This window comes from Falco biarmicus, chromosome Z (assembly GCF_023638135.1).
Source record: "Falco biarmicus isolate bFalBia1 chromosome Z, bFalBia1.pri, whole genome shotgun sequence".
Classification (NCBI taxonomy): domain Eukaryota; kingdom Metazoa; phylum Chordata; class Aves; order Falconiformes; family Falconidae; genus Falco; species Falco biarmicus.
This window is the reverse complement of record NC_079311.1, coordinates 73220370-73247903: the sequence shown is the minus strand read 5'-3', so window position 1 is coordinate 73247903 and position 27534 is coordinate 73220370. Positions and strand designations below refer to the sequence as shown.

Genomic DNA, 27534 nt, shown 5'->3' with positions numbered 1-27534 from the left:
GCCACATACAAGAGTTTCCAATGTCGTAAGTACCTCAAAGATCTTGAATAAAAGGTAAGAAAAGAAAAGAGTGTGTACTCAGCTTACTCTGGGTTATCACACGGTCTCTCTGCACTCTGAACTCCTGCCCCACATGTCCTTGTGCAATGGGACCAGGATGACCAAACGCCCCATCCGCCATGGATTGCTTCAGGAGTCTTGCCTACTGTAATACACTCACCAGAGAAGCACCACTGGAGAAGAGAAAGGACAAACAGCTTAAGGTTATTATCACAGGAAAATCTTACTGTGAATTATTTGTTATTTCATTCCCTGAAGGTTGAAAACTTAGGTGGAAATATAAATGGAGATGTCACAGGATACCCCTCTTTCACACTGAACAATGGCAGAGCTATGCATCCTCTGCTGCTCTTTTGAAGGCAGCACATCCTGCTGGCAGCATGGCTCACAGTCACCTTGTTTTCTCCGCACCAAGTTCCATCTGCAGCTGCATCCAGTTTGGAGCGGCAGGAGCCTTTCACTGAGCACCAGAGTGTTTGGCAAAGGTTCTGGAAAAGAAAGAAAACTGCAGCAGTCTGAAGCAGAGCTGAACTCCTATGGCCAAGATTTTTGAGTCTGCCACAGTCTTCTACATCCATTTACAAAGCCTTAAAAGGACTGCATTTCCAGAGCCAAATGTTTGGGGTTTTCCACAAGTTAGGACCCACCAAGTATCATTAGTGTACAAGTAGGGACTATTTCAGAAATACAAAATGGTGAATACTTTCTATCAAGTGAATTACCTGAACTATGTGAGTTCAAATATTCTTCTCTTTGGCTGCTCAGCTGCCAGCTACACGCAGGAAAAAAGGCTTTACAAAGTTTGAGCACTACCGTTTATACCAAAGGTGAACACAGTTTGTATTTAATTTGCATTGTACTAATGAATACAATGTTTAATTTTGCACTGCTGTCTGTCTGAAAACATATGGTGAAATCAAAGAAGGTTAGAGGAAGCCAGCTGGGTAAGTAAAACCAACATTATGTCCCCAAGTACAACAGCCAGGTTAATATTCATGGCGGTCCCAAAACTGAATGAGGAAAGAGATCAAAACACAGATCTCTTAAAACATCAGCCAAGCAAACAGCAAGGGAACGATGTAAATAACCAGTCCAGGTTAGCCGGCAGAGAAAAAAGCCTACTCATCCGGGTAGAGTAAGGCCTCTGGTTAGTGAATGCTTGCTTGAATATTCAGTTACTCAGAAACTGGTGCCAGTTAAATGCAGTACATTGGCAGTACAGCACAGCATTTCAGCTGCTGCTCCATGTGCAGTGGTCAGTTTCACAGAAAGAACAGAAACTCCTTACAGTCAAGTCAAGAAACATTACAGCTACCTTATAACAAGTCATCCGCTCAAGTTCGAACTATTCCCTAGAGAGCGAGGACAGACATCAAGGGCTATTCCCCACTCCTCAGTTCACATCACCAGCTTTTCTTTTGGTTGACACACAGGAGTCCTGCATGCTTGGGAACTCCTGAATGAGCAGGGCTTTCTGTGGAAGACCACTTCCAAGCTGGAGAAATCAGAGGTATCAGAAAGACTGCACTCCCACTGGAACAACAGAAGCAAAAGCACAGGGGCTCTGTGCCAGGGCTTGGCTGAGGCTGTTTGAACTGCGGAGCTCAGCATTGGGAGGGGGAACAGCGCTGGCAGCACCTACCTGTGAAATCAGGGATAGCCGTTAAGTGTCATCAGAGAAAGGAGCCAAGAAGGATCCCACTAACAGCTCCCACTGGGATTCTCAGAACAAGCAACATGCCAGGTTTGAGTACCAACACAGGAACCGGGCACTTGCAAAAATCCAGCCCCAATGAGGCAGCAGCAATATGTGGCCAGCTGTGAAATGCAAAACGTGGCTGCTGGTTTCTGACCTGCTTCTATTTAAAATAGCTCAGCTTGGGCAGTCTGTTTTGACAGTGGCCTTTTATTTACTTTCTGCATTGTGTGTTCACCTTGGTTTTCATCTAGAACATCAGAAGGAAAGTTGACAGTACTGAACAGCTCAAAGCACTCCAAATCTCCAGTTGCAACACAATGTCTGCGGCATTGCATCTCAGCTTATTTAGCCACTTTTGGACAATATATGTGCAAAGTTAAAGGTTGTTTTGCAGTTCCCAATTTATAGTTCAAGAGCAGCACTACTTAGCAACTCATTGTGAAGCCACTTTTGTCAGGTACTTAAGGCAGAGCTACCCAAGTGTTCGGGTGATAAATTTTCTTTCATTGTGAAATTCATTCTCTATTTTCTCTCTTGTACAAAGAATATGTTTTGTGCTTTTAGTGTATGAAGTGTACTCCTGCACTGTGCCTCAAATACCAGAAAAAGGCACAGAAACTGAACACTTCTCTCCACAGACAGTTACATTTTTAGGAGGTGCGCTCACAGATTACAAAGTCAAGAGTTCATGGAGGAAATCCTTCAGCTTTACAAGAATTTTTCCATACTGATCTCCATGTACACACAGCTTTTTTTCCATCTGGTAACAGCCAGACATTCATGATGCTACCATGGAGTCAGTGCAAGGCGCAAGAGCTTTTTATCATCAGCAATGTGGTATGCACTTTCCACCCAGTCTATGAGATCAGGGTCTGTGCCTTAAAGTTGAGTTCAAAAAAAACCCAGTTTCACTGAAGTTAGTGAAGTTTTGGAGATAAAGAGGGATATTTGGAGATAAATAAGATAAGGATTCTGAGCTCCTACAGCCTGCTCTATAGGAAGCTATGGATCTCCCTACCACTTGGAAAATTCTTTCTCCCCAATCTGTAATTTTTCTCTACCTTATTAGAGGGACAATATTTCTGTACTTCTCAAGATGCCTAGAAGACTTGCTACCTAAGAGGTTCATGGAAACCATTCCCTGAATTATAAACCTCAGTCTTTGCTAAGTAATTACTGAACCTTGGGACATCTTCAGCTAAATGCAGATTCCTCTCTCAGAAAGAGTCTGTGGATCCAAGGCAGACATTAAAAGTTACAGGACACATGCAGCCTGGTCAGTGAGTGAGTGTTAAGAAGATAGTGGAAAAGCAAAGAACAGTGAGACCTCTTAAACAAAATGACTATACTGATCTCTCAACATGCCACGCAGTCTATACTAGTCACAGTTCCTTCCCTTGCCAATGCAGCTGCCTGCAAAGCACAGGTCTTCCAGTAAAATGTAAAATGAGATTATACCAATTAATTTCCTGAGATATGCCTAGCTGTAAAATTGGTTAATCAGGAGATGTCAAATTTAAAGGACTGCTAGGTTCAAACACAAGAATAGACAGAATGAACCAATACTACAAAACTGCACTTCAATTTTCTATCTGTACCAACAGACAAACATACAGTAACTGACAAAACTGGAACATCATGTAATGAAAGCAATCTTTCAATACCTGCTTCAAATTCAGTAGCTGCAGTTCAGCATTGGTAATCATGTTACCTATTAAGGCTCAGAAGATTAATCAGAAATAACCTCCCTAACAGAAGGGTAGATGAGGATACACATAATTATCCGAATGGAATAAATAGTCAACATCGACAGTCCCCAGCCCACAGCTGTGCGCAATACCTTGCCTAAAAAACACTTCAGCACTGCCGACAGCCATAACACTACTTCTACCACAGCTGTGTTTAACAGGGTGATCCAGCTGGATGCTGTCTGCAATGTCTGCTGCATGTTACTGCTCAAAACACTACAAAAATTAGCGATTACTTAGCTAGATTAGCACTTGAAACCAATACTTCTGAACTGCTTATGCAGAAAAGTGCTGTACAAAGCCAAATAGCTCTGAACATGCTAGGTGCTGTTAAAATACCATACCACTGCACCTTAGCTACAGCTGCACCTGTTTCTCTGCAGTAACTCCTAGCTCTTGTAGAGAGTTGTGCTGCTGTAAATATGCTGCACCTGTGCACCCCCCACACAACACTGTTTCACTGTGCTGCGAGACAGACCCCAGGGTACTTTGTAAGTTATGCATTGTCACATAAAAACCTGAGGTTTGATGGGAAAATAAAGATTCTTCAAGGTGCATGGACTGACATTTCCTTTAATTAGTTAGACCATTAAGAGTGCAAAAAATCAGGACATATGGGAAGAGAGCACAACCATGATTTCTTCAGAAAACCTGGAACTGAAGATTTGTTCCCAGAATGACTTGGTCAATTGAAAGCTCTAAGTTTGAAGTATCTTTTAAAACGGGATTTAAGCTGCATTGATAATTTATCTAAAATCAGGACTACAACATTGAAAGCAAAATTACCCCACTGCTGAAGGACAGGCATTTAACAACAGATATAGGGTGAGATTCAGTAAAGGTCTTGCAAAAGACAAGGCAAACAGTGCAACAACTCACTTCCAAAATCTGCAGAACAGAATTAAAACAGGCAATGCCTGCACTGCACATCTAGCCTATGAAACTCCAAACATGCTGCATTTGTAGTTAGCAACTGAGGTTCACTGACTGCATTCCCTCACTGTTTGAGAAGCTCAAGTTCTTATTAGGAGAATGAAGAAAAACAAACAGTACTTACGTCCATGTCTTCACAAAAAGTAGCATTAGAACCATACTGAAGCTGGCACTGGTGATGCACATCATAAATCACTCCAGGAGCGATGACTGGGGACTTTAACACTTCTTTTTGGGGGATATCATCCAGACAGAATCCCCATCCACGGCTAAAAGACAAAAATGTGCATATTAAAAAAACCTCAAGCACACTTTTTTGACACTCCTATAGACTTCCAATATCTAATTCTTAATAGTAATTTTGCATACGGCCTTTGGAAATAATAAGATTCCAGCTAGGTTATGCTGACGTGCCACTAACAAACAGCACTCCATCTAGTAAGGAGGGTTTACAAAGGCAAAATATAGCCTGTCAAAGTAGAAACATCACAACGTCATTATGGTTTGCAGGGTAGCTTCAGAGCACTCCACAGCCTCTGGCTGAAGTTATACGATATTGCTGCTCTTAAAAAGAACATAATGAATTTGAACAAGTCATTGAATTCAAGCACATGTCATTGTGGCCAAGGGCAAAGTCTCATGATTTTCCATCAGAGTCCTTGATGGAGAGGCTTCTTTCTCCCTGAAAACTGCAGAGCTGCAGGTTGCACCAAATCTGAGCCAGCATGGCAAGACTCGAGTTCACTTTCAGAAAACAAGGATATAATGGAGCTTTTCCCAAATACTAAGTGAGGAATAAGCTTCGGGCATGCCCTTCATGGGAATTAAGCACACTACAAAACCCTACATTTAGTAATATAATAATACAGGATTTACTTTAAACTCCACATAAACATCTTACACACAGTTGTACTCATTTCAGGGAAATGCTACAACCTGATCACTCACTCTAGGAAACGTGTGATGTATTCCTTGCTGCATTGCGACCAGGTGAGTGGCGTAGGATCATATTGCAACTGTCGGGACATAATATATGGGCGCTTTCCAACAGGCTCACAGTCATTCTCTTTTCCATCGTGCTGGATACCAAAACTGGAGATAAAAACACAACATCTAATAATTCCAGCAGATTGGTTGTACCACAACACCTACTTATGGGTTCCACACTGTGCTTGAAAAGATTATGAGGTTGCTTCCTCTCCTGGCTGTAGATACTTCTTTGCTATATAAGATATAGAAGATCTGACCCAAAATCTACCAAAAAAAAATCTACATTTCAACAGGCTTTCAAACATGTCTCTTATGTACAACGATATGAACAGACTGACAGAGACTACTCGGGGGTATTGTTAAGGCAGGCAAAACACTATCGCACAGTTGGGCCAGGAGTCATGGTTTCAACCTCAAAGTTATGTTAAAGGTGCTAGAGCTAAAAGTGCTTCCTAGCTCTTAGATGCCAGTTATTTCAGACTTGTACCCCTTTAATGAAGATCAAGCTTTGTTACATTCTGGTTTATGCTCTCTTACAATCACATCTCTATTGCTTGGGGTTTTTTGATCTCTTTTGATAGACTGAAACAGAGATACCGTTTTCAAAATTATTGAACATCCAGTGAATTTGCCTCCAACCTCAATTCCTTCTTCCTATTTAGTTTTCTTAACCTATGCCATACAAATCTATCTCCATAGCAGGTTCTCTCCAGCTTCTCTGACTTTATTTATTTTCTTTATTCAACAGCTTGTAACAGACACAAATGTAAAAATCTTTGGGTGAGAATTCAACCAACTAAACATACATGCCTCTATGTCACCTCTTTGTGAAGGAGATTATCTGAAACAACATACAAAGATATTGGTATACAAAGATGCTGACAACTACACTGTTAATATCCGAAGGCATGTAAGCCATTTTGTGAAAGAGCAGTGAAAATTGTCTCAGATTTCAGTGATATAATGATTTAGTGATGGATCAAAGTGAGTGCAAACTACTTAAGACTTTGTTTCTGGAGATTGTAATCATACCGTAACCCAAATGTTTCAAAATCAGAGCATGATTTCAACCAGAATCAACTCCGATAATGGGTCTGAGGCATAAAAAGCAAGTGTGTCCCCTCGCCGACAGGCTCGTTTCCATGAACAGCATCTGTTGACACAGGGGACTGCAAACATCTACAGGGACAGTATGGGGAAGAGTTGACTTTTGGCACTCATGTAAGGAACGGGTGCATGGCTTTCTTCCCATTTTTTGTTCACCTGTTCCTACAGACTTTTATTGTCCATACTTGAACCTTTTAACATAGGTACTGTAACCTGGCTTGAGGGAAGAATGGTTCCATGTTAACAACAAACCCTGCTGTATTCAGTTTTCTTTGTGGAGATAATCCTTATGGGCAAGGCCCTGCACCACTCCTGCACAGGCACGTATAGGCTCTGTCTCACAGCATCCAAAGGAGAGTGAATTACCAGCCACCTGGGCTAGACCAGGAGAAGGTCACACATGGCTCTATGGGGAAGAAATGTCTTCTGATTACTAGTATTAATGAAAAAAACTCCATGTCAGCAAGAGGCTGCGGGGACCAAGTGACTAAACCCACAGCACCCAGACACAATGTAATGATTTCAGCATTATTTATTTACACTGTCTCCCTTCTGGCAACTGAGAGGTCAAATAAAGAAAAGTCAACTAATGGGTGACAGGATCGACACTTGAATAATCTTTGTATCAGATTAATATTAATATTAACATAATATCGCATCAGGAAATACAGACTTCATCCTGTTGGTGGTTGGGAGTGCAAAAATGGTAATACGCTTGTAGATAACAGCAGTGAACATGTCACCTAGCCAAGCGCCATGGTGCAGCTGGAAAGTGCAGACATTACAGCCAAACCAGAGCATCCATGAGATAATGCTGTGCTCTCAGGAGAACAGTTCAGTGTCAAAACAGATTAAAAAATTGGAATTTCTTCAGGTGAGTTTAATAACCCAACTAACCAAAAAAAACACCCTCAGAAATTGAAATACTGAGAAATTTAGCTCAAGCAAAAATACCTAATCTTAAAAGAAATTTAGCCATGTCTGAAACTGAATGGCCAGGAACTTTAGTTGATTTGACGTAAGTGTATCCACAACAGCAATATTAATATACAGAATATATAAGTTATTAAGAAATGCCCAAAAGTGACTATTAGTTAACCAGAAAGGAGAACAAGTATTTGCTATTTCTGTGAAGTCCGACTGAATTAAAAATGTCTTATAGCTGATCTGCAATATTGAAACACCTTGATATAATGAAACAGGTATGTTTTATGTAAATTATTTGGATTTGGAGATCATGTAAAGTAACTGCATCATAATTCAGGATTTGTTCAGAAAAATTTGCATGATAAAGTCATGCTTCTTTGTATTTCTTACTTCATCCTGATATACTGCCCTAGCAGACTCTTAAAGGGGGCAGACTGAAGAGCTGTAAATACAAACAGAAGTCAAAGGTTCAATAATATCTTTTGCTTAGAAAAAACAAACACAGTTTTGATTTTAATAACAGACACATTAACTAACTCCTCATTTTATTTCTGTCTTGCAATTTGAGTATTAACCTACAAATAATAAATTAAACTCAGCTAGGTCCCCCCTTCACTTTCAACTATACCTGTGCCCAAGTTCATGAGCAATAGTGAAAGCCAACGGAAGGCCAGAATCTTCATTGATGTTACAGCTTCTGTGAGGTTGACACATGCCTGACAGATGAGACAAACCTAAGGTTTCACATGGACGATTCATGCCAGCACAAATATCCTTTCTAGAATTACAAAAGAGACATGCCATTAAAAGAGCTATCTGTAGAGTGTCACTTACACTGGGTGGTAAGTCTCCTTCTTATAACATGTTAGTGCTAATTTGCATTTTAAGCAAAGCATAGTGTTAACATTTTCACAAACATATTTGCAGCAACAACATGCACTTGTTCTGCTACTCTCATATTACACTGCTATAATTTGTAGTCAATATTTGTTTGGCTGCTGTATATAACGAATGCTGCTGCTGTACACTACCGTATATAGACACCTAAATTTATTGTCAACTCGCATCGAACAAAGGTTTTAGAACCTCCACCTCTGATGGCATTTTGAGGTATGGTTTATTAAAGTCATCATACCTCAGCTTCAATCTGTTGAACTGTTTGAAGCTTGTTTATTCAGAGAGGTAAACCACGCAGCACTTCTTTTGTGAGTGAAAAAGAAGTGAGACTTCTTTTTCACATTCTTAAGATTTCTTGACTCTCTTCTTTACTGCACCACTTGAGGTTGGGTTTTTTTTGTGTTTGGTTTTTGTGTTTTTTTTACCTGACAGACTTTAACTTAAGACTTCTTTTGCAGACCTTTGAGCCAAACTTTTCTCTCAGTTGTGTGCAGATAGGATCGATTTTTACAGACCTGTAGAAGTTCTGCATTGTGCCCTGCCACAAACACCTTGTGTTAGCTCAGGAATCACCTTTCAAGTTTTCTGTGCCCCCTTTGCTCACACATAAAAAAATATATTTTGTGTCTCCTTAAATACAGAGATAATATTTAAAAATCATACACTTTAAAGCTTAAAAATAAAAGGCACTGTGTTTGCAAAACGCTGGTCCACTCTGAGCTGCACCTGTGTATTACTTGAGGATTTGCCAATATGGAGTTGTCCATCTATAGGCTACATTGTTTTGGTATATTATCTCAAAGAAGAATACAGAAGTGACTGAGCGCAAAATGAGATAGGATTATGGAGGGAAAATGACCTGAACTCTGCAGCTTGCTAATCTCTTGGGACATACGGAACTCAATTTCCTGACAAAGATGCATCTCCAATAAAACACTCATATGCATACATAAAGTGCTATATGTACTTTGAAAACAAATGAAAACCAATCCCCTTAAAAGTTACAGCAGATCTAAGTTTAACCATGTTTTCATAATATAGCTCATATTCTCTGCCTGTATCAGTGCTAGACACACCTACACTAGGTTACTTTTGCATTACCACTGTGTTTCAGAAACAGCAGATCTTCATCAGATCACTTTACTGGATACCATGCAGGATGAACTAAATGATGGCATGATACTATATAAAAAATATCATCTCCAAAAAAATGCAACTAAACAATAGTCAATCACATCCACTGAACTGCTGTCATACCTGGTTAGAAGGACGGCTACGTCATGGTGTGTAGGGTTGACATCACTCTTGGGATTGACACTCTTCTGCCATTTGCAGAAGCTGGCTAGTGTCTTATCAGCATGGTGAACTATCTTCAAGCCTTGCTAATAGGAAATGAAGGAAAATACTGTGAAGATGACACTGCACTGCAATAATACATCAGGGGTGTCTGATGTGAAGCTGGGTAATCCTTGAAATGCAATTGATTACGCTTTTACCTAAAGCTAGAGCCATCATTAGGAGCAATGACATCTATTTATTGAACATATTGAATATTAAGTTAAAACATTGATTTTTTGTAATTGGTGCAGCAAAAGGAAAAATTAAATGCAGAAATGTACATATTTTTGGTAAGTGAGCATCACTGAATCGAAATTTTCAAGCAAACCGATCTGTACCCTCCTGAAACCAAGTCTTCCTCTAAAGAGAAGGTAAAGACTACTTAGTGTGGGACTCGAAGCTCAAATTTATCACCTGTTGTTATATGAACAACGTTACATTCAGGGCACAATTACGCTTCTGAAGGTGTATTGCTTCCATATTATTTTTCAATTCCAAAGAGAAAAAAGTAGTCATAGATGTTTCTTCCTCATCTTATTATTATATAGTATACATGCAAGTTACTGAATTTTTTCTGAAATACAAAGTATGCAAAATCAACTCATTCAAAAACATAGTTTCTCCTTTCTGGTCTTGGACACTCAGGGTATCTTGTCTCAGTTTACTCTACTTATGTAAACTTTTTACAAAGCATCTGTTACCAGGTAGTAATTTCTGGGTAAATCAAAACCAATTTTTGGAAGATACCAAATACTGCTGCTTCCAGCATTGCCATGCTCAACTGAACAGTAATCCATGTTTTATTACCAAAATAGCCACAGAAATTTAGCAAGTAAATGTAATTGGAGGTCACCATGGACTTCAGGTCCTAACTGTCCTGATCAAGATGTGAAACACAGGTTTTGGCCTGCATATTCTTACACTCTATCCTAGAGCATGGACTCTATTCTAGTAGTTATTTCAGAAGACACACCCTGGCCCCATGGCTTGGTTCACTGCCTTCAACGGCATTGAGACCACCCAGCTTGTACTTAGAAATCATAAGCCACTGAGATAACCCACTTAATATGCTCCTGCAGTCAGAGCTAGCTATGTTATGCACAGATTTTTAAAAATCACTACAAAATTAGGAGAACTGGTGCATAAAGTTAGGTCAAGCTGACCCACTCTCTAAAGTTGTTGCAGATGAAGGGAGTTCTCATCAAGGCAGTCAGCCTTGGGAAGGATGAGTGACAAAGAACAGATGGTGAAAAGAACACTATTATCTAAAAAAGGGACATTCAAGCAAGGAAGTTCTGGCCACCAGAGAAGACAAGCTGATAAGGTGTTGCAATCCCCATACATCAAAAGAAAATTAGTCCAAAGTAGGACAACGGTATTTGTGGTAGCAGGAGATCGTGACCTCCGACTGAAATAGCCCCCCCAAAACAGTGTAAAACCCCACTTGGGGAGCATGCATAGTTGGTGAAAAACTTGAGCAGTGCTATCTGAGGAGAAGTACTAATTTAGATTAGAAGCAAGAAACTTGTAACCTATCCTGTGTATGATAAACAAATATGCAACATACTATGAAGTATAAAAAGTGGACAAGTGAGGGGAGAAGTTAAGGAAGACTCCACCGTAACTTCTGGGGTCAGCTGCTGGGCTGCACCTGTCTTCTCTCCCATAGGGACGCCCATTGGGTAAGAACTTTATTCTATGACAAACTCACGCTAGCTGTTATTAAATGTAATGTTTTAAGCTTGTTTTGCAGTCAGTGTATTATCGGTGGCAACCTTTGAACGTTATTCTGTCTCAAACTTGCATTTTGTGTAATAAAAATCTTCAGCAGAAGTTCATTTTGTTTAAGTCTCTGGAGATTTGAGCCATTGTTGTAAGGGATGTGACTCTGGTGCTGTCAGCAGGGGTCCCTGAATAGCTTAGTCGAATGACCCTCCGATACGGTGGGCTGTCAAACCGCAGGTAGCAGACAGGCTGGTCAGACACAAGGGTCTCATCTTTCTTGGGATACTCCCAGGCTGATCAAATACAAAAGGTTCAAGGAAACCCCCCTTCTTAACATGACACGAAACGTATGCTTGAGCTGCAGTAACAGATTTACTTTTTCAGAGACTAGCAAATACTCCAGAATTACACTTTGTAATATATTTCAGGTAATGCTATGTAACTAGATTCTGCGTGATGATGCGTAACTTCTCTTCCTCAGTCTTCCTTGGCATCCCATGTTCTTTTGACACTGGGGAGATTCCATTTCCCCATTCCTAATCTGACAGTTTTAATTACATTTTCACAGGTGATTTTATGCAGAAATATCTGAAGTCATCACCTAAATACTTTGCTATCCAGGGCAGCATTTATTCCAAAAAGAGACATGCCAAAGATTAATAGAAAAGTAATATGAACACATTATTGTAAGCAAATAAACGTTCCTCTTTATAATTATAGCTCAATGCATTGAACTCCCAAGTTTTATCAGTGACATTTTGAGGGAAATAGAAACCTTACCTCCTCCTCCTCAAAAAGGATGAGCCGGACCAGGACAATGTGAATGGCATTGCCAATGCTTGGATCGTGGAACAACCCTGTGACCTGTGCCAGAGCCAGGAGGTATGAGATTAGCTCTATAACAGAACAGGACTTTAGAGAGAAAATACGTTTACTTCAAGCATGCTCTTCATCTTGGGGTGAGGCTGTTGTTTTGTTTTTCAAATTCTCAATGTACTTCATTGAAAGTTTACTGAAATGCAACAAATGTTAGAACTACTGCAAAGGGCAGCTCTGCCAAATGAGTGATGACATAGGATATGGCAAAAGTTACTAAGCTAAAGAACAAAAGCACATGGTAGGTTATTTTATGTCCATTTCCCTTTGAAGAACTTCAGCATTCTTAAAAAACACTAGCAAAAAAGAACACAACATCTAGAGTCATGTAACACTGATAGTGAGGTCCACTCAGTCTGCAAAAAACCCAGCATATAAAACCATTCCATTTTGATTTGATAGGAATTAGCTTCTGCCACAACAAAGCAAAAATTAGTCAATTCTAGGCAAAGAGAAATCAGTTAAATGATGGATATTCTTGCATTGTCACAGCACATAAGAGGATGGTAAGAACAAAAGCAAAGATAATCTATTAAAAAGGAATCCACATGAAAAAGGAGCAAGAACTGAACTCAGCAAAAATCTGACCTAAATGTCATAAACTTCATCACGACACGGAATTAGGTAGGAGGAAAGGGAATCAGAACTGAAGACAATCATAACCTATCTATATGTGAGCTATGCCATATATCACAAGAAATGTGAATGTACAAAATGGGTTTTGTTTGGGTTAAAACCATTTTAGAGAAGACTGTTAAAGGAGAAATTGCTAAAACGAAGTGGAAATCGTGTTTACAAAGGTCTGATTTAGATATGTGTCTTTTTCAAGGCACTAGGCTTAAAATTGAATCATTGTGAGCAATCCTAATATCTCGGGTACAGACCACAGAGAAAATGTTAAGGCTTCTTTGTTCCTGAATCTGATCACGACAGGGGTTTATTCCACATATTTTCCCTATGTGGACAAAAACTCATATGCCCAAATCAGTTTTGTGTCTGTTTAATCAGGCTCACTGCTTCAGTAGCTAGTCAGACTGCTCAGTTGGTAACATACTGTATAAACATAAGGGACACATTGGTTACCATGGCTAGAGTTACACTGTGATTAATTTCATATATATTACACACGTACCATGATAACATAGAAGACATCCTCAGTAGACTCTCCAAGGTCAATATCTACTATGATACTCATAACAACAATACATATCTGTGGGCAGTCTCATGAAACGCTATTGCTTTCCCCAGATCAACTTGTATTTTGAAACCTGCCACACTGGAAAACATTGAAAGTTAAACTGTTATTTTTTCAATGTGGACTTTGTACTATAGGCAAGACACTTATATGGAAAAATGAGTTGTACTGGTTTTAACTGCGATAGAGTTAACTTTCTTCATATGGTGCTGTTTGGATTTCTGACCAAAACAGTAACACTGACATTTTAGCTCTTGCTACGTTACTACAATTACCAGTGGGCTCCTGTGTGCCTTTCTCATCCACGGATATGAGAAAGAATCCATATGTTTAAAACTGTAGAATTTCTCACTGTTGCTGTAGCTACCGATCTGAAATCACCAATGAGCAACAGGTTCCAGGTCAGACAGAGAATTTCAGTGGAAAGAAAATCAGTGCTAGCATTTATAGCTATGAAACTTCTCTCACTTAAAATTCAGAGAAAAATTAAGCCTATGCAAAACATAAGGTAAAAAATGCTTTAAAACACGGAGTTTAAATGAATATTATAAATGATACATTTCTTTCAGTGAACAATGTGCAGACTTTTTTTTCAAGGAGATCAGTAATATGATCAAGTTAAAACCTGCCTCATTCATCTGTCTAAAAAAAGGAAATATTGTACATACCATATTCATTATAGTGAGGATATATGATTCCACATGGTCACTTCCATGATATTCAACCATCTTACTGTCTGCAACCACAAGCGTCTCCACCCATCGCTCCTTGCTGACAGAGCGCCGAGAAACCTTTCTGACAGCCATATGACTTTGTTCCCATCTCTCCCTCCGCTGCTGCTGCTGTTTGAAAAAGCTGAGGGTATCTGGAAGAGTAAGAAGCCATGCTGACCTGAAAATATTTTCAAGCTTGATTTGAAGCCTATGGCTGTAACACTTGCAGACAGAATGGTAGCATCACAGAATGAGAGGATGATACAGGTTGGAAGGGACTTCTGGCTGCCACCTACATGACCCACAGCGTGTCCAACTCCAAAGTGATACCAGCCTTCTAAGGGCCCTGTCCAGTGAAGTTCTGAATACCCCTCCAGATGGATTAAACATGCATCCAAAAGCTACCACTGCTCAAAAACCAGGGATTAAGGTGTGAGACAGAGCCAAGCTACAAAAGCTGAATTGGGGATGCCATTTTCGAAGAATTTCTCTCTGTGGTTTTGCTCTAAACTCCCTAACAACACCAGTTTGTAAGTTTAAGATAAGGGGTATGATTTCTTCACAGGCAGCTCCTACTCTCAGCAGGATGGCACATTAACTCAGTGCCGGGGCATATCCAGGAATGGTTTGTTCTCTGCGTGGAAAATATCCCCGCGGAATGGGGACACTTCACCAGTAGGTGTCACATAAATACAAGCCAGGCAGGCGGCCATGGGCTCCTCAGCTGCTGTCATCTGGCCCGACTGACAGCCAAGGCACTTGGTGCTTCCACTGTAATTTTGGGATCTGTGTATCTAAAGCTTTTCGGGAAGAAGACTTTGCTCTCCAGCAACTTGCACAGCGCTCAGTGGGGCCAATTACTCTCCACTCACTCTAGCTTTGAACACTGTCTGACTGCATTGCCAGGGCAACACCGGAGATGGAAATACCCCCTAGGCGCCAAAAAGAAGTGAGAGATGCCGGTTTCACAGCAACTGGTGGCATTTTTCTAACCCAGGAGCCAGAGAAACACTTCTACAGTGCTGGGATTCCCTGAATCCTAGGAAAGATCAGGAGCATTTGTTGCTATTACAGATAACTGCAGTAGTCCTTTGGCATCCCACTGACAGAAAATGATGTCCTTATTCCAGATGGGGCACATCTGCAGGCCAGGACAGCTCCTGCCTCAAAGCACTTACAGCCCATCCAGCATTTCCCCCACTACTGTGTGGCAGGAGGCAGTTACCCAGCACTACCTCCACCTCCCAGCACTACGAAGAGTTGAGGGACAGTTAGTTACCCAGACAACTGTTCCCTTGAAGAATGGGTGACCTGGTAGCTAGGTCCCAAATCTCATGTTCATTACCAGCAGATATGTTACAACTTTGTCACGAATGTGCTTTAGAAAACCCAAGTGCAACCAGAATGTACCACAGCATCTTGCATGTCTACAAAATGTGGCACCATTGGACTATTAATGATGTATATAATACACCTCTCACTGTAAAGGTGATTGATATTTTGGTTTATTGTTTATGTGCAAAAGAAGATGCACAGATTTTCAGAAATGGTTTCTCTGAGGTCAGTCTAAAAGATGCCTAGAGAAAGAAATGCTGGTACAGGTAACACATTACATATAAAATTGAAATATGCCACATGAATAATCAAAATTACAGAAGCCACATCACACATCTAGAACTGACCCACAGTGCACAAGTGTGCAGTACACAGTAGCTCCATTAGTTGACATACACTGTGACCAGTTAGCACACCACTGCAGTACCAGCTGAGGATTGCAGCCAGGATCAGGCACCCACCACCAAGAAGCACACAAACCTACAAACCTAACCCAGTCAGGTTCGTTCTGCTAGATGGAAACCTGTACCTCCCTGGACCACCTTTTAAAGAATACTGTACACAGCTGAATTAATATCCTATGCAGAATGTCATGTATTCTATACTGTAGATTTAGAACATAATAAACAAACAAATAAATAAAAATAGTTGTAAGTAGATTTCTTTCTGCATGAACTAGCATTTGCATTTTAAAGGATGCTGAAAGTACTACTTTTGAAGGACAAAATCACAAGATTTTTGACCCTCACAAAGCAAACAGCATAAAAAAATAGCTGAATGTAAGAGAAGATTGAAAAAAATGTAAATAAATTCCAATAAACATATAACCTCTTAATTTTTACTATCCATATGCTATCACAATAAAGGCCCCAAGAATAACAGCTTCCTTTGTGATTACCAACACAAATCACTTGCCAGTGTCATCCTGTGCACCCACACAAAGAGACTCCATCCTGTAGATATGTCAACTAGTATAAAAAAAAAAAAGTAATCAGTAAAGAAAGTTGCCTTCCCAGCAAGCCAAAGGACTCAAAGAAAGGCATACATTTTTGTATCTTAATCTTGAAGAATAAGCTGCATGGAAAAATAGCCTCTTGTCTACACAGAAGAATACAATTTGTGAGTAGAAACAAAGAAAAGAAAGTGGGTGATGTATTTGGTTTTGTTTGTTTGGGAGTTGGGGGGGTTGGACTATCACTGCTATAACCTTTACCTCTACCCTAGCTCGGCTAACCCAAGCTACAGCATCACTCCTGCTGCCTCCCTCAATCTTTGTTCAGTTACTGCAATAGTCACCTCTATAAGAGTGTGCATTTGCATGGTTTTCAGCATTCTTTTTTCTATGAAGTGCAGTTCTGAGTATCTACATTTTTAAGGGTTTTGTGCTGAGAAAAACCTTCCCCAGTTATCTGAACAAAAAAAACGCTGGTTCAGACTGTAGGTTAAGTGATTTCTTTATGGCCAAATAAAACATCACACCAGCTGTCAGGCTTTGTGTTCACATCTAGCAAAGAGTTTTGTTTATTGTCTGGACAGGTGATAGGACTGGAGGTGAAAATGTTTAAAGCCATACAGACTGCAACAGTGAGCAACCCTCAGAGAAAAGTTTGGAGTCCTGGTTAAGCATGAGGCTAAGTACCACAGGAAATTCTCAGAAGAGATTCAGGTTGTGAAAATCAATGCCAGGTTGCAAGAGGATTCTGCAGACAAAACTCTCTCCTCAGTGACCAGTCCCCTCCAGTGCAACAATCTAACCTCGAAGGGTGTCATCTAAGGACTGGTATCCCTGTGGTGTCAAGTATTTTTAGTTAGATGAAGCAGAGGTGAAGAACTGCTTGGAGCTACACTAACATACAGGCAGCTATAAAATATGGTTCTACTTCTGCTTTTATGTCTCTCCAAATAATGATTGTCTCTGTTAAAGATTTTCATCCTGAAGTAAAATAATCTCACCTTGCTTTAACTTGACTTAGCAAAATGTTGCAAGTGATTTCAGATTTGCTGAGAAATTCCAGGCACCCTGTTGTCCAGGAATGGAAATCTTGACTAGAATCCCAACCAGTACAGGAATACCCAAGAAGCGATGTGTATGGTCTGCAGCCTAGTGGTGTCTGAGAACAGCCTGGCTCCCCATACTCTTCCGTCATAACTGCTGAGCACAGCACACTCCACAAGTAGCAGAAGAGAAAAAGGACGTACTTGAACCCTGAGGGTTTCCATACATTTTTGAGGAAGAGATATAACCCAGGTAGGTGTAGTGCTGCAGTCCTTAGGAACAGAAATGAAGGTAGTGCTGAAAGTGTACCCAGGATAGTCTAAGAAAAAATAGAAAGAATGTTGATAAGAGATTCAGCTAACAGACTGGATGAAATTCAAGCAGCAATACTCAGAAATTTGTGTGTGTTGTGGGAGCAAATTTTGCAGATGTCAGACTTTTACTAGAAAACCAGGTTCAGCCAAAGGAGTCACGTACTACATACAATGTTCCATAAGTCACATGTGATACCCAGCCATGTCACTGCATAAGCAGGAGAAATGGTGTAGATGACAACATTTTGTCAACTTCTAGTTAGAAATGGCTGATAAATTTCAGCAAAAGGGTTGGTTTTTAAAATCAAAATCTGAATTGCTTTCAGTGACCAAAAAAACCCAAAAAGGTCCCCTGAAACTATCCATGCAAAACCTACTTGACTAATTCAACAACATACAGGATCCTTAACTCTTAGCTACAAGGAAAGATTTAAACTTAACTGTAAGTCTCAACTATATATAAAAACCAGTATTGTATGATTCCTCCTGTACAGGTTAAAGTTGCATAGCTTCTCTGTAGGAAAAAAAAAAGTCATATTCTCTCTTTTAGCAAATGAATTCAATTTTTTATTAGGTGACAGCAGGACTATATTGTAATTTGCCAATCCCTATTAAGAAAGGACTTTCCAGTCTTTAAGAAATAGTACAAATAGTCTATAAAAACATTTAAGATCTTCTTCACTTGGAATAACTCATCCACTCAAATTGCTGCTTGACTAGGTTTTTTTGTTGATTTCTGCTTTCTTTCCCCTCAGACTCCCTTAAAGAACAGGTATGACTCACCTTACTTAAAGGCATTATGTGAGATTTCCATATCAAAGGCTTTTTTTCCACCTCGGTTTCCTGCAGGTGTTGCTCAAGGAAGAGTACAGCTTACAGTGCATACCTCAGGGTGCTAACTGCACACAGCCACCTTTCAACATCTTTGGAGATACACAGACCTTTGAAGAAGCAATGTGAAAATGTCTGGAAATTCCCAGAAGATGAGAATACAGCCTACAACTGAAGATTGTCACACAAAATATAGTACTTTCTGTCCTCACCTCCTCTCTCTTTGCAAGTTCTCTTTCATTTTTACTACTCATTATTTACAGTGAAAATGCTACATCTCCAGACATAATGTATGAGTGATGCTAGGGATGCTACACTAATAAATCCCACACTGTTCAGAACTTGGTACATCATGATTTTCCTTATAACCTTCACCTTGTCTTTCTTATAAGATGTACCTTTAGTTTAAGTGTTAACGAAAGGACTAAGTTTTGCGGCGAGTTCTTCAAGAGGTCAATACACTCTTTTGAAGCAGAGTCATTGTACAAGGGAAGATGAATAAACATGAAATCATCATTAATAACATTAACCTAGCACTAAATACTATACAGAAGTCCAACCATAGACTAAATACAGGAAAGGCTGAGGAGTGACTCAGCCATTAAGAATTAAAAGAACAGTAAGGCAGAAGAAAACACAGTTTTCTGAAAAGTGATTATTATCTGATCAGCTTTGAGCTAGATCTAATGAAGAACTTGGGATTTCCCAGGACAGTGCTCTAGCCACCACACTCCTGGATAAAGAAGGTGGGACCTTCTCCTCTTTCACTTATGAAGGAGGAGCGCAGCTCTAATAGATGACTTACTGCAAGAACTTAGTAATTATTTCCAAAACTCAAATATAATAAGTGAACCCCTTCCCCTATTGTAACTATCTCTGCTGAAATAGATAAGGCAGCTATCCGGAAAAGCTCAGTGAAACAAAGCACATTAGAAATTTTAGACACAATCTGCTTATACAGATTATCATGGTTATAAATATTCATAAGAAAACTAAGCCTGGAGGCTGACAATGAGAGAGTAAGAGCTCACATGTTATATGGAAAAACTGTTGTAAAATAAGGAAGAAAGGATGTGAATGTAAACTAGAACAGGCAACCAAACCAGCTTTTTTTATAACCGTTTCTGGAACAGTCTAAGCTAAATCACACAAATGCTTTCTGAGTGTGAAGCAAGCATTCACAAACTATTACAGCTATTTAATCACATACTTCCCCACACTGACAACCCCCAAGTCCCAATGAAAACAAGCACAGACAAAGAAAGCTTACAACTTTGCAAGCTTTGTTTAACTTTAACATTCCTGCTGTCAAAAACATGAAGTATCAAACAGCAGAGTCACACCACTCTAATGCTGAATGAAGCTAAAACTGGACCTGTGCTGACTGATGCCCTTAATGAGATACTGCTGCTGAGTGTGTCTGCTGCTCATTACCACTTACACTGGAAGGATGGAATGATAAATGTTCTGGACCACTGGCATCAGAAGGTACATACAGAACAACTGTGGGAAATGGCTATGCCTGGAGCTGCCTACATTTTGCAACCATGATTTTCCTTCTGCCTGAGTGTTCTTTTTTTTTTCTTCCCAGGGATTAAACTCAAGTCAACAAAGGACAATAAAAAATTGTATCTGCATAAGATGCTTCTCTAAGCATACGTTACTCAATGTTGTTTGAACTTTCCATGCTCATTCACTTGGTAACTTCAGTGGCTGGTTCCTCTTATTTTAGTGAAAATATTAATGTGATGGATTAGAAGAATAAGATGACTCTTCTGTGAATTAATCTAGCACTTGGTAAAAGAGCATCTGAAATCAATTTAACTTGCAGCACAATTCTGTTTTCATTTCAAGAAAAACAAGGTTCTTCTAAAACAGAATACATAGCACTCTAAAACAAATTTGCAGATTAAAAATTCCCAGTAAATTATGTCTATATTTTAATGTCTCTTACCAAATAATTTAAGAACTGTTGACCTAAGAATGACAGAAAAACGCAGTTTTAGGGAGCTGTTATGAAGCAAATGAGAATTTAAACATATGGAGTTATATTAATAGTTTTTCTTTTTTTTGCAGATCTATGTGAAAATCTATTTGCACAAAATTAATGCAAATAAACTGAAAGTGCCCTCTTGAAGTAGTTGTCTGTGCATTATCAGGGTTGATCTGCTTTCCAGCAAGGTTAACCAGATAATATCCAGAAGATTTTTAATCACACTCCAGAAATTGCTATTCATGTTCCATACATTTCTTTCACATAATAATGAAGAAAAAGAAGACTGGTTATATGCTCGTGATCACCAGCCTGCTTAAGTCAGGAATAAGAATAAGGCTAAAAGGCTACTAGGATCTTATAAAGTACCAGGCAGACACGGAGGTGCTGGAGTGTGTTCAAAGAGAAGCAATGAAGCCGGTGCCAGGGCTGGGGCACAAGGCTGATGGGGAGCGGCTGGGGGAACTGGGGGGGGGGTCAGCCTGGAGAGGAGGAGGCTCGGGGGCACCTTGTGGCTCCCTGCAGCTGCCTGACAGGAGGGTGTAGGCAGGGGGGTCGGTCTCGTCTCCCAGGTAACAAGTGACAAGTTGCACCAGGGGAGGTTTAGACTGGATATTGAAAAAATCACTTTCCAAAAGTGCCATCAAGCATTGGAACAGGCTGCCCTGGGGAAGTGGTTGAGTCACTATCCCTGGAAGTATTTAAAAGAGGTATAGATATGGCACTTAAGGACATGTTTTAGTGGTGGACTTGGCAGTTTTAGGTTAGTGAGTGGACTCTATGATCTTAAGAGTCTCTGACCCTAAATGATTCTATGATTTTATTCCATAAGGTTGCATGCTGCAAGTTTGTGCAGACACTACAGAATTCAGCAGTGAAAGAAAGTGTTGAAACTCTGGAAGGATACAGGTTTTGTGGAGCTTCTTGGACATACGGAAGACAGTTATGAAACAGCAGGATCCAGAAATTGGCAGCAGAAGTCTCTGGAATGTCCATTAGTTCTTCAAAGTTACCCAAGCGATTTCCTTAAGAGGCACTCATTGCAGTATACCCTAATGCCAAGCTTCAAGAGTTGGTGAGAACATTGGAAAGGTGGACAGAGAGTATCAATGCAAAGAAAGATGCCTTGAAAAAAAGCAAAACTATGTTGGAAGAGGCAAAGGACAGGAAAGGAATACTAAGGGTTGTAATTCCAAGGATTTTGGCAGTGTGAGTGATTTAGATGGAAGGTTTACTCTTTGCACATGGCTGGCACAAGACAGCAACATGGTTTTCAAGCCGTGCAGATTGCAGCCAGCCCCTACAGGGACTCAAGAGGCAGCTGAACGTTGCCTCCACCTCCTCTGCTTTAATAAGCTTGTGTGCCCAGCTGGGTGCCTAACCACAGGGACTGGGGACAGCCATTCCTCCTGGGCAAAAGCCATCAAGGCAGCTTAGGTACCCACACATACGTATGTAAATTAACAGTATCAATTGAATCTACAATCGGTGAACATTAGCAGTCCTCTCATCAAGAAAGATTGACTGAGAATAATCACATTTGATTCAGGGATTTGAAGTAAACTGGTGCATTTACTTGTTCAAACTTGTTGCTTGAGAAATGTCCTGCTGCTCCTCTTTTACCAGACACCAACTTCTGCATGGTGCAGACACCACCTATCAAAGTCATAAAATGAAGAACCATTTTGTTCTGTTCTCCAACAGAACCACAAGCTGGAGTACAGCAAAGGAGGCAAGTATGTCAGTGTAATGCTCTCCTCCGGTCCAGCACACGTGCTTCCTTCCCCACTGGTCCGTCCTCCAGCCAGAGTACAGGTTTCCTGTGGTTTGACCAGGGATAAACAGCTGCAGAGCAGAAGAGGATGGTTTGGGATTCCCCTTGAGGAAAAACGAGAGGCCTTTCTTTCTCTTTGCAGTGTTGCTCAGCTCTCTGCAAACACCTCAAGATTTCCCTGCCCTTCCCTGGAGAGGACAGACTACTGCTCCATATACCCAAGATGCCCATATTAGTTTTTTCAGCCTTGCAACAACTGAGGAAGGACTTCCTCCATAAAGATACCCTTCACAAAATCCTCCCTGAACTAACACCATCACCACAAAACCAGCACGCCCAGCACTATTTTGCCCATTTATGCTTATCCATGCAGAATCAGAGTTGTCGGGTGGGTTTAAGAGCCTCCCCTCTAAGTCTCCAAAGGCCCACTTGTGCACCACAGGAACTCCTTTCTGGCTCATTGTTTCCCTTCAGTTAATACAGCAAAACCATCCACTTGCATCTCTCTGTGCTTGCAGACAATCCATACAGAACCAGCTGGGGCCAGCTGCTCCTGCCTCCTCTTGTGGGGCGATGGGAAGTCAGAGGCAAACACACACAGGCAGCACAGAGCAGCCACCACATGCCACAGCTCCTGTGTTTACCCAGCCTGTTGGGTGGTCAAAAACAGGATGCAGCCTCCCTGCGGGCTGCAACCCTGCTCCAGCTCGTAGCTTCATCCTCACAAAGAAACTTGCAAGTTAACAAGAACTGAATCGCAGCAGTTTGGTTTGCCACTGTCTGTGAAGAACATGGCTGCTGAACTACAGCTATTTCACATTACCCACCTCTGTCCTCCTGCTTGTCCCAGCCTCTGCATTCTTCCATGCTTCTTGCCCTACGAGCACCTCTTCTCTTCCTGAAATACCAAACAACTCCCCTTGCTGAATACTCTGCAAGGTTCCAGCTCAGCTGTAACTCCTGTGAGCGAGCCCAGGCATCCTGACCCCCTCACACCATTTTTAGGGCCAACTCTCTCAGAAGCTGGCACGCTCTGCTCCACTGCCTCTGCTCTGCTTGTGTTCTGGGTCAAAGTCAGCTTGGAAAGTGCTGTTCCGTCCATCCCCCAGGAAGATCCACATAGCTCTGACAGTCAACACTAGCAAACAATTGTGCCTGTCACACCTTCGACCTTGTGAATTAATTCTAAAGATTTAAATTTTATTATCAGCACCATGACTATTATCAATATTATCATGATTTATAAAATGAACTATAAAAATGTATTAAAAACTTGCATCATGGACAGACTTTTCAGTTGAGAGAAGCATTAACTTTGCTTTGCAAGTGGCAGGTTTTGTCAGCTGCATTTGTGACGCAAGTGTTACAAAAATACAGGAATTCAGCATGTTACTCCAGGTCAAAAGCTGGGGCTGAAATCTGCCACATCCTAGGTGAACTGTGGTTTGAATCATATCAAATCTATACATGGGCCAACCGACAACCGAACAGACTCTAAAAGTATTTATGGACCAAAACAGGTCTTCTAAGTTATGTCAAAAATACTTAGGACACAAACAACTCTTATCTTTCCAAACTGTCTGCAAGTCCATAGCATGTATCCCCTGACTCCAGACATCCTAATGATTACCATGAATAAACTCTATCTATCTGCATATATTGAGTCTATATAAAACCTATCAGCTATTGAGTAGCTGCTCTGGGCAATCTCTTGTAGTCAACCAAGGAGTTTCATGTTCTCTATATAAAGCTTTCTGTCATGAGGAGGGTTCACAGTCTAAACAGGCTCTGCAAAGAAACAGAAACTTAACAATATTCCATAATAATTGACTGTCTCTACCTTCCAAACCACATTGTATGTTAAACACACTGAGCAAGTTTGCTCTTCATTATCTCCATTGACTCCTGGAAGATAATGGCAGTTCTTTCCATCTCAGATACTATTACTAGAAATAGTAATTTTGCAGTTTTTTCCCCTTGGGCAATATTACCAGTACACTGGTATCAGTACACCTTATAGATACTCATCTCACTGTTTTCTACACATAAGATATTATTTTTTATAGCACCTTAAAAGACATAAACTTTCACCTCTCTTTATAATTTTAGTATTTGCTTCATTCACTCCCTGGCAAAAAAGAGAACAAAACCTGATGGTATTTGTGTGGTAACAGACTGGGAAAAATGTGGCAAGAGGTGAAACTTAGCAGTGGCATTCAGTATAGCTTATATTTGCTATTTAACTAGCCTTAACTACTAAAGTTGACCCCCTTAAGTTACAGACTGTCTAAAATGTTCTGTAGCATGTTTCCTGACCACCAATGATCCATGAAGCACCTACAAGATGATTCAAAACCATTAAGATTTCTACACGTATGAGCAGGCCAAGAAAAGAACTGCCACAAATGACCACTCGAAGTTTAGCCAATTTTTAGCTGGATGTAAATGAAAACTGTAAAAAATACTCTTTTTTTTTTTTTCTCAGCCAAACCAGCTGATCCTGCAACTAAAAAACAGGCTCAGAAACACTATTCTGTAACAGCACTTAGTAACAAATGGCACTCTTGAATTGCTATGAGTTAGCATGGAAAGTATCAACCAGAATAGTATTACAGCATTCATTTCTGATATTACTACCATGTTTAACTGGTTATCTCTATGGCTATACATTCAAGTGACTGAAATGAGAGAAAGTGCTGTTCTGACATATGAATATGATCCAGAGGTACAGGAAATTTTCAGCCTGCCACTTTTGTCACCAAAAATGTATATTCAGGTCAACTGAAACTATTCACAGATGAATGCTGATACTTTAAAATTACCAGTCAAAGAAACGCCGTAAAAGTCAAATGCTTCACTTCAATACTTTCAAAATGAGATTTTTTTTTTTAATTACAAAACAATTTGCAGCTTGAATACAGTTCTGTTTGCTTAAAATAGGCTGAAGAACACGAAAGCTAAAAATGTTTCATTTCATCCTAGAAATTCAAAATGCTTTAATTGTGCCCGAGCAAAACTGCTTTAAACCTGAAATAACTTTCTATTTTTCCTTTTGTTTCTTGTCAAAACCACATTTCAAAGCACACCCTAACATATGTGTCATTTTTCTCTTACACTCAAATCCTTTTTATTTTCCAGCTTGACCAACGAACGAAAACTTTTTGTACAAAAACCAATGCCCTGGTCATACCTCAGCAGCTGCAAGCAGAAATCACTCCTGAAAACTTGCTTTCATATTTCCAAACAGAGAAGCAATCCTCATATACTTCTATTTTGGTGTGACAAGAAATTCCACTACTGTAACATACCTGGCTTATTCCTTTTGACCTTCAGCTATAAAACACTGACGGCTTTGGCTTTCTGTGAATGACATCCTTACGTTTCTAAGCCACCCTTGCTGTCAGTGCTCAGCAGCCTCCCTGCGCCAGGTAAGATGCTCTGCCAGGGCACAGGGCACCCAACACGGACTTGGTTCCTCTCCAGGTGACGTGCTCTTTGTGTTAGCCCACTGATGTACTGCCGCACCTAAAGCTTCACGGAGCAAAATAGCACTGCATCCTCTCAGGTCCTCTCCTTCTCTACAAAAAAAATACAAGAATTTGCCCCATCAGGCTTTGCCTACTCCAGGGAGTTAAACACACCCAGGCGCTGGAGCTTGTTTGCCTACTCTATTAAAGTGGATGGTTCCCAGCATGGCCTCAGTGAGGGCCATTAAGCACATTCTCAATCAATTCCTGGGCATGGCAAAGGAGTGGACTCGGGCCAGGAATCCCTCTCAGCAGTCAGGATCTGGCCACCCTGTTCAAGAAGCTGAGAAAATTTAATGTATGCAGACAGTGTTCTGCACTACTTGGCAGCAATGCCAAAGACTACTGGAGTATTTCATTTATTAGCACAAACATGGTCCCATTGTGTAAGAATAGTGGTTGCCATGAATATCTACAATGTTACAGTACGAGAATAAATGCCAGCCCAGCACTCACCTTACAGATAAGTAACACTGCAAAACAGAATATATAGTGTAAAGAATACCACTGTCATCTTTGAAACAATTGTTTTCAAGCAATATTACTAAAGATGATGTCTATTTATGTTCATCATATAAACTGCCTGACTTAGCAGCTATTTTCTATGTTTACAGTGTCAGGCTCTTCCTACAGATTCTGGCATAGGATTAGCATTTTCAGGCTTTTTTTTATCATTTAGTTATTCAAATATGTTCACGTTTCTAAGAAATAATTTCTAGTTCAGCTTTCAAAATTTACAGCTTAACCTACACCATGTTTCAAATAATCTCTTTTCAAGATGCCAACAGAGATGTTACTGGATACCCATGTGCATGGAAATCAGCGAACCGCCCCAGCTGTCATCCCTTATTCTTGGGTACTGCCACCACAGAAACCTTCAGCAGATTTAAGCTGACAGATTTACCTATCTTAATTGTTCCAGATGCGAAAATAAGTCAAGAATTCAACTAAAAATATCTTTTCAAGACTGGATTTGAGAGCATTGTCCAGCTGTAGCATGGCAAACCAATCATAAAGCACCAGACAGAAATCGATGATCTCATGTCCAAACACAAAACAGGTAAAATTTAAGAAAAAGGAAAAAAAAGGGTATAGACAGATCTTTGTCTTAGTATTTGCAGAATTGACTGGTTAAGAAATAATTTGACACCATATCTGAGTAAAAATGTCTTAGGATGCAATTACTTATACAAATTAATGAAGCATCCATTAAAATATGCATGAGATTATTTCACTGAGCACGGAAAACGAGAACTTCCTGGTCTTATAATCAATAGTTTAAAAGTTTTCTCTTAGCTGCCTTGAAATCCTGACTTCTAATACAAAAGGAGAAAAGAATACTAAGAAAATAATCTAGATTACACTTTCCTTTTTTTCTACGTTTTAGCTTAGGTCTATTAACACAGTAGACAGAACCCCGTTTTTTTCAGAACTTAACAGAAGGCCTCCTCTATGTCAGCCACAGAACTACCTACTGTACGTAGCTGCTACACCAAAGAAAACCTATCATATAATCTTTTAGGAAAACACACAGAAGGACAAGGAGATGGAAGAAA

The 27534-nt window shown here is 40.2% G+C and overlaps 1 protein-coding gene across 2 annotated transcripts in view; it reads right to left on the bottom strand.

The window, feature by feature from the left end:
* The window catches only part of ADAMTS12 (ADAM metallopeptidase with thrombospondin type 1 motif 12), a 162139-nt gene that overhangs the window by 61673 nt on the left and 72932 nt on the right, over nt 1-27534 (bottom strand). For both annotated transcript variants that reach the window (XM_056324413.1, XM_056324412.1), the window contains exons 4-11: nt 14164-14360; nt 12205-12288; nt 9619-9743; nt 8093-8242; nt 5389-5532; nt 4565-4709; nt 456-548; nt 88-233 (exon numbers count right to left, since the gene is read on the bottom strand). In XM_056324413.1, the coding sequence (XP_056180388.1) occupies nt 88-233; nt 456-548; nt 4565-4709; nt 5389-5532; nt 8093-8242; nt 9619-9743; nt 12205-12288; nt 14164-14360 (1084 nt within the window). The remainder of the gene's footprint in view (nt 1-87; nt 234-455; nt 549-4564; nt 4710-5388; nt 5533-8092; nt 8243-9618; nt 9744-12204; nt 12289-14163; nt 14361-27534) is intronic.